Source organism: Panthera uncia, assembly GCF_023721935.1.
Source record: "Panthera uncia isolate 11264 chromosome C1 unlocalized genomic scaffold, Puncia_PCG_1.0 HiC_scaffold_4, whole genome shotgun sequence".
NCBI classification, from domain to species: domain Eukaryota; kingdom Metazoa; phylum Chordata; class Mammalia; order Carnivora; family Felidae; genus Panthera; species Panthera uncia.
In genome coordinates, this window is record NW_026057585.1 from 19763341 (window position 1) to 19771269 (window position 7929).

Below are 7929 nucleotides of genomic sequence, written 5' to 3' on the forward strand. Positions count from 1 at the left end.
TGGAAAAAAGTGATTTAATATACTATCTCCCAGATCCATATCCCTATTTCCCCAGCATGTTGGTGGAAAGCCAAGAATGTAAAAGCTTTTGTTGATGGGCTTGAAGCGACCATTGCGTTTCACAATGTAAATTAGATTTACAACTACATTCTTGTAGATTATTTCTTTAAAAGCCCGTGTTTTAGGACAAGAATTATTGTGTAACACTTAGTTTGGCTCGAATGCAATTTAAAACTCTAATAATGGCATTTACTTGTCAGCGTGGTATTTAGAGGTTGGTGGTTTTCATTGCATTTTTTACTACTCTTCAGTGTTAACTTATTGAAGTTTCTCTTCCTGAAAAAGATAGAGTGGTTTTTTAACAAACCACATTTTTTTCACACCCTAGTTTATCAAGGTGAAATCCTTTAAAGAGTAACAGAAAATTGCCCTTAACTTTGATTCTAAAGATCCACATAGTCAAACACAATGTCTTATTTGTTAAAAAAAAAATGCTATTCACAAAGGAATCTTTAAAAAAAATCAGTTTATTAATGTTTAAAAGTTGATAAAGCTATGTGCAAAATGATCCACAAAAGTCAGAAACCTATTAAATACTATTTTTTTAAAAAAAGACATTTCTCGGTTTAATTGCACTGAAAACCATACTAAAGAGACAGCAATATATTTTTATTTTTTGTGACATTTATACACATCTTTAATTAACTATTTAATGAACAGCTGTATTTTAAAACTTCTGGTATTCCCTATCAGTTAAAGTAATGCTTTAACGGCACAAGAGGGTTGTATTTTCTTAGGAAATACACGTTCAACGGTGTTAACACAGGTTAGAAAAGTCCAATAAAATGCTGAAACAAATACATTCAAAAATCACGGAAAGTACTTTTAACACAACAAAATACAACCATCCTGTTGGTTGAAATAATTCACACAACAACACTCTGAAATAAACGTCAACAAAAGTGCCAAAGACAGACGTTGTATTTGTTAGACAAACTCATTTAAGAAATCTCTCTTGGTTTACAAAGTCACCCCCAGTCAGTTTTCACCTTGTTTTACTTGTTTGATTCTCCTATGACACAAAGGATCCCGGTTGATAGCATCTAGATAAACTGGACTTATGCAGACTTTCAGACACAATGGATAACGATGCTGTAACATACTTCATTGTAAAGTTGTTAAAAGAAAAAAAAAAATCAAAGTGACTGTAACCAAATTCCAAAAACTGATCCAGCTTACGTGGAAACTTTGGCCTCAGCAAATAAAATTGCTTTACATCTCCAAACCATCTCCATTCCTCACAGTTTCCCTCCTGAACACGGCCTACCCGCTGCAGACGATCAGGAAATGGACCGTGCCACAACCCTGGCTCTGATGAACGCCAGGTCGTTCAAATATAAAGTAACAGAATTTTGAGGAGGGGTGTGAAGGGAAAGGGAGGGTAGGATATGCAGGGCATACCCAGAGACGCAGAAGTGCACACAGTCACTTGGGCTGGCAACTAAGGTGAGAGAAAACGTCTCCTCCAAGCTCTCCACAGATGCTCTCACACTGGGGCCTTAGTCTTAGAGGAGCGGCCAGATGAACCCTCCAGGAGCTTGACAATGCTAGACCTTTGGCTCAGTGCAAAATCAAAGCTCCAGGGCGGGGGTAGGAAATAGATCCCAGGCGAGGACCTGATCTCCACCCTTCCCAGTGCATTGTTCACAGGAACTAACCCACCAACACCCCGGCACCACCAGGCTTCTCTTACTCTGCCCCCTGCCCCCTCCGTCTGGCTCCCAGCAGCTCCTCCCTGGCAGCGGTGGAGGCACAGAGACTTTTTTATTTTTGTTTTCGTTTTCCAAACACTGGGTGGTGGGGTGACCATGCAAGAACTCTCCCCATGGGTCGGGCAGCTTTCAGTTTTAGGAAGAAGAGTTGACATTTCCAGAGGACATAATGGTCTCTGGGTTGTCCCCATCGTCCTTCTGGGGGTGGGAGGAGTTGTCCGACTTACTGCGGCTGAATTCCATGCCGGCGATGATGGGTCGCTTGAATTTGCCGGCGGAGTCTCCGCTGGGGCACTTGCAGCAGGACAGGATCCGGATGAAGGCCCGGCGCATCTCCTTGTTGGTCAGAGTGTAAATGATGGGGTTGGTGCCGGAGTTGAGCACGGCCAGCACCAGGAAGTACTCCGCTCTGAAGAGGATGTCGCAGGTCTTCACCTTGCAGCCCACGTCCAGCAGAAGCAGGATGAAGAGGGGCGCCCAGCAGGCGATGAAGACGCTCAGGACGATAATCACGGTCTTGAGGAGCGCCAGCGACTTCTCAGAGCTGCGGCTGGCCTTGGAGATGTTCTTGCGGAAGGTCAGCCGGCGGCTCCGAGTCCTGACCAAGGAGTAGATCCTGCAGTACAGGATGACGATGGCGAGCAGGAGCAGGGTGAAGACGGTGGTGCAGAAGAGGATATAGTGCTTGTGGTAGAGCGGCAGGACAGTGGAGCAGCTGGCCAGCATGTTGATGCAGTTCCAGCCCATGATGGGGAAGCCACCCAGGATGAGGGAGATGACCCAGCAGGCACTGATCAGCAGGAAGGAGCGGAAGCTGTTGCTCCCGTTGTGGAGTTTCATCTTCAGCATTGTGATATAGCGCTCGATGGCGATGGCTAGGAGGCTGAACACCGAGGCAGACAAGGCCACAAACATACTCCCTTCCCGCAGAAACCACTGGGCGGGGGTGAGCTTGTAGGTGGTGGCGCCAGACAAGAGCAGGTTGGCCGTGTAGGCCACTCCCGCCAACAGGTCTGAGAGGGCCAGGTTGCCGATAAAATAGTACATGGGTCGGTGGAACTTCTTGGTTTTCCAAATGGTCAGCAAGACAAAGATGTTCTCTAGGATGATAAAGCAGCAGATGAGAATGAACACCACGGAGCTCAGTTTAATGCCGTTCTCGTCCGCGCTGACATTCAGTTTTCCCGTGTAGTTGTAATGCCGGACGATAATGTCGTAGTTGACATAGTCAGACACAGAACTGCGGTGGGTCTTCACCAGCGGGACGCTGGTGGACCCCATGGTGCGCAGGGTCTCCAGGAACCCGGGGGTGGCGCTTCTCCTGAAGAACGCTAGAGGGCGACGCCGAGAGAGCCTTCACTTGCCGCGGTGGGGGGGTGGTTCCGTCAGGGAGATCCAGGCTTTTTGTGTAGCTTTTCCTTGGCTGGAGAGGGCCTCGGGAACAGCAGCTTTAAACAAGTCACAAAGAGGAGAGAGTCAGGGAAAAAGCCACAGCACACTGGCATAATTCATTCTAGCTAAGGCAGTGCTCCAGTTTTGTCATGGATTTGTTTTAAGTAAACTTGGGGAAAGCGCAAGGAGAAGGATTTCAGAAAAAGAAAATCAAATTCTTATTTCTTGAAAAAAAAAAAAAAAAGAAAGAAAGAAAAAAGGGGGAGTAGGGTGGGTAAGGGAAGGGAGAAAAAATATTTTACCCAAACTGAAAACTCCCAACTCGACAAGACGAAAACTCTCCCTATGTCACATCCAAGTGGAAATGGGAAAACTAGAGAAGCAAGTCCCATTTAACACCCCTTCGGCTCCCTCACGCCCCCACCTCGATCCCCCTCCAGGTTTCCAGCTTGGAGGTGCTCTGGAGCATTCGCCCTCTCAGCAGCGGGTTCACTACCAGCTCTTAGTCTCTCCTCGGAAGAGACCCAACCGCCAATATGAGGGTGGAGACGCACAGCACCACCCAGCTAAAAGAACAGAGAACCACCTCCTAATTGCCATGCAAGACATTAGATTCGCACGAAAATCACTTGACAGAGTAAGTCATTCTTTGGGCTCTATTAATAACTCTCTAGGAACAGGTGTGCTTTGGGTCCGAGGGCGCCGCATGGTGTGGGCAGCCAAGCCCGCCCCAGCCTTGCGGTAAACAGGAAAGCTTAACGCCTCTGTGAAGCAACTGCCTTTTCTTTCTTCTGCTGCTTCTTCTTCTTCTTTTTTTTTTTTTTTTTCTTGTAAGTTAATGCAAGAAAATCTAAAGGTTCAGTGAAAATCATTCATAAGAGATTGCAATAAATCCCAGGAGTTTCGCACATTCATGATTGCATAAGGAGTATGTTTAGTTACTGTGGGTTTGGCCAACACACACACACGAGATAAGTTATACTACTAACGATAACAATACATGCCACTACATTCCTAATTCCAAGTGCAAATCTACTGTCCAGAAGCCTGAACGTACGTCTGGTGCATTGCTAAACGTGAGGCGGTAGTTTTACTTACTGCCCTCCCCCAACATGTTGCCTCGTCTCACAGAACTAGAAAGTGTGGAGAGAATGAAACATGGCACTGGTTCGCAGAAGTCTACTCGTAACTCGTTGAAATGTTTCAAAGTAACGCCACAATGTGATAGAAGGGGCGTAACAGAGAGCAGTTCCTGGGACAGCCGACGGTGCTCGTACCCAGAAACTCGGCATTTCTCCCATCTAATTCCACACCCTCCTCGCCGGCAGTGCAAGTTTAAGCCCTTACCCCCACCCCCACCTCCCATATTCTTTGTCTATAAGATTTCCAAAACGAAGCCCCTTCCCCCACCCCTCTGCGACCAACCGCAGTTTCCACTCTCCCCCACCTCTAGTCGGTTTTGCAACCGGACTGAACCCTTTTCCAAACTTCATTAAATCACAAGTGCCCCAAGAACAATCCGATGGACTGGGCTTAGTAGCCCAGGGATGAATGTTTCTAGCGTCCAGAGATGGATGTTTTAAAAGTTTCCGTTTTGCTTCGTTCCGGCTTAAAAATTCGTTTCTAACACTGAACACTTCCTGCAGCGGGGGTCCCCCGCACCCCCGGCCCACGCTGGCACCGCGCTCAGTCCCCTACCTCGCTCAGGCAGGACGAAGTTGCGTTGGGAGAGCTCTGGGTCTCCACTGCGCGCTCGGCATCTTGCTGCCGCCCACGACTGACCGCTACGCTCTTGAAACTTACTCGAGTCGGGGTCCCCTCCCTCCGCAGCCGCACACTCCAATGGCCAGCCCTGCTCTCCGCGGCCCGCGCCGGCCCGCTAGCTGAAGTCACCGAGCGCCCCGCTGAGGCCGTGTGGCTTCCCTAGGAAGAGGCGGGGAGGGGTTAATATCTCAACCCTCACGCCCTCCGCCTGCGGCTGCGGGCCTCCGGATCTCGGCTTCGGAGACTCACTGTCCAGGAAAGATCTCGGGCAGAAGCAAGCGCAAGTGCGCGCGCACACGCGCACACACACACACACACACACACACACACGTGCACACCCCCCCCCCCCCCCCCCCCCAAGGCAACCGAATTAAAAAAAAAAAAAAAAAAGGAAAAGAAAACAGAGAAGGGACGGAGGCTGGTGCCCCCTGGACTCTGATGCATAAATCACAGCCCTCGCCCGGCTGTCCACCGCTCCCAGACACCGTTCTCCCGAGTCTTAGAAAAGAGAGGACGTGGGGAGCCTTTGGAAACTTTTCTCCCGAAAAGTCTCAGGGGGCAGAGGACGGCCCGGCGTCTCGCAGCGCACCTCGCTGTTTCCCTACCCCCGCAAGCTCTCGATTGGATCGGAGTCCCGAGATCGTGGCGGGGCGCCCCGGGGCCGCTTCTGTGCAGACAGGGAAAGGAGGAGCCGACACCCCGCGAGTCCCGGCCGCCCACCGGGGACGAGAGGCTGGCAAGGGGCTGCCACAGACGCGGAGGAGATATGCAGCAGCCTAGAAGGGAGAACGGTCCCGGAGGTTCCTCTGCTTCTCCCTACCCCCGTCCCACTGCAGCCCCGAAACTTGTGGTCTGAGGGGCAGAAAGTGGTTTTCCCGGGGCTCGGTGACGAATGGGCTAACGCGGGGCGAGAAGTAGGGCTGGCTTTCCCCTCACTCAACTGGGCGCAAACCCAAGCCGTGTGTCCCAGATTCTGAGACCTTTGGGGAGGTGGTCAGCTGATGGGGCCTGACAGATTTAAAAGCTTGGGCAGCACAAGAATTTCCAAAAGGGAAGAGCCGCAGGACCCAGCCAGCCTAGTCTGAGGCCGGTGACCTTCTCTCCCTTTCTACTTGGGAGGATTCAGAGGCCCCCACACCTCATGCTCCCAACACGCCCACTCTCTTCTTTCACTTTGATGCTACTTCAGAAGGTGAGACATAGAGGCGGCCTTGGTCAGCTCCGCCTAAGTGACAAGCTCAGAGCACTTCTGCCCTGCTCTGCTGCTAGATTTCCACCCAGTTCCTGGTCGCTCTGGCTTCCCATCCTGGCAGATGTGAACGCAAAACTTCTCCGTGTGCAGTTTCAATTGACAGACACACCCTGTACCTGAATGACTCAGAAGGAGGTTGAATGAATAAACAACAGACCCTGACTTCTGGGATCTTATGATTTTGCAAAAGAAGAAATCTAACGACAGTTAAAATCAAGTTCACAGCTGCCTTCAAGTCTTCAGCAACCGAGTTGCACGGAGCACATCGCCACAAAACAACAGCACATGCATACAACGTGGAAATGCAGAGGAGTGTCCTCTAGACTCTAGAATAGGCTCTGGATGGGTTTGGGGACTTCCTTTATTTAAAAGGAGGGATATGCTGAGTCTGCCCTGCACAACATAAGGTGTGGAGTTGGCAAAAAACAAAAACAAAAACAAAAACAAAAACAAAAACAAAAACAAAAAAAACCCATCCACTAAATTATGAGTTCTTTGAAGGGGAAGGAATTAAAGTGACTTGCATACCCAAACTCTATCACGATCGATTATCTAATTTGAACAAGCATTGTTGGTCATTTTATTGATGAGAGAAATGTCACTAAGACAGCTTACACTAGGCATCCCAGAACTGAGTTCCAAAATTTAATGAGTGCAAATGCATGTCTCCCAGTTCAAACACCTGCAGTCAATACACACACAGTGAAGGGATTGAAGGGAAACAAACCTCTGGTTTTAAAATTTTTATTTTTTATTAAAATTTTTTTTATTTTTTATTAAAAAAATGTTTTAATGTTTACTTATTTTTGAGAGAGAGAGACAGAACACAAATGGAAGAGGGGCCAAGAGAGGGAGAGGGAGACACAGAATCCAAAACAGGCTCCAAGCTCTGAGCTGTCAGCACACAGCCTGATGCTGGGCTTGAACTCTGGAATGGTGAGATCATGACCTAGGCTGAAGTCAGACACCTAACTGACTGAGCCACCCAGCTACCTGGTAGTTTAAAAAATTTTAAATTGTGGGGTGCCTGGGTAGCTCAGTCCATTAAGCGACTAACTCTTGATTTCGACTCAGGTCATGATGCCACGGTTTATGAGATTGAGTCCCCCCCGGCACCTGTTTAGGATCCTTTCTCTCTCTCTGCCCCTTCCCTGTTCTCTCTCCCTCAAAATAAATAAATAAGTTTAAAAAAAGAAAAGAAAAGAAAAATTTTAAATTGTACTAATCTCTTGGCTATATATGTATAAAATGTATACAAAGATATGCTAGTGAATGTCCTTTTAAAACCACTTATTTCCTAACCATGCAAGTCTGTGAAACATATATAAAAGTACGCTAGTAAATGTTTTTTCCCAGAAGAAAGTATTTTTTTTTGCTGAAATGCTTTGTTAAATTAAATTTATTTTTATTAAATTATTAAATGTTACATTATTTATTAAAATAAATTTATTTTTCTTTTTACCACTTTTTAAATTATAAAGACTTTTTAAAAGAGTAGTTTTAGGGTCACAGCAAAATTGAGTGGAAAGTGCAGGCATTTCCCAAAGCCCCCATACCCCACACATGCATGGCGTTTCCCATCATCAACATCCCCACCAGAATGAGACATTTGTTACACTTGATGGGCCTACAGTGATACATCATAATCATCCATTGTCCATAGTTTCTACCATGGCTCATTCTTGATGTTGTACATTCTGTGGGGTTGGACAAATGTATAATGACATGTATCCATGATTACGGTATCAT

At 47.4% G+C, this 7929-nt stretch overlaps 1 protein-coding gene across 4 annotated transcripts; it reads right to left on the minus strand.

Annotated features, from left to right (window-relative positions):
- Positions 1-514: 514 nt before the first annotated feature.
- Positions 515-5202, minus strand: S1PR1 (sphingosine-1-phosphate receptor 1). 4 transcript variants are annotated; one of them, XM_049616703.1, is made up of 2 exons: positions 4968-5202; positions 515-3220 (listed from the first exon to the last, which is right to left on the minus strand). In XM_049616703.1, exon 2 carries the CDS (start codon positions 3051-3053, stop codon positions 1908-1910), a length of 1146 nt encoding a protein of 381 aa, XP_049472660.1. In that variant the 5' UTR covers positions 3054-3220; positions 4968-5202; the 3' UTR covers positions 515-1907. The 4 variants fall into 4 exon arrangements, with proteins under 4 accessions (XP_049472660.1, XP_049472658.1, XP_049472659.1 ...); XM_049616701.1 differs by lacking the exon at positions 4968-5202 and adding an exon at positions 4863-4961; XM_049616702.1 differs by lacking the exon at positions 4968-5202 and adding an exon at positions 3589-4856.
- Positions 5203-7929: the final 2727 nt, after the last annotated feature.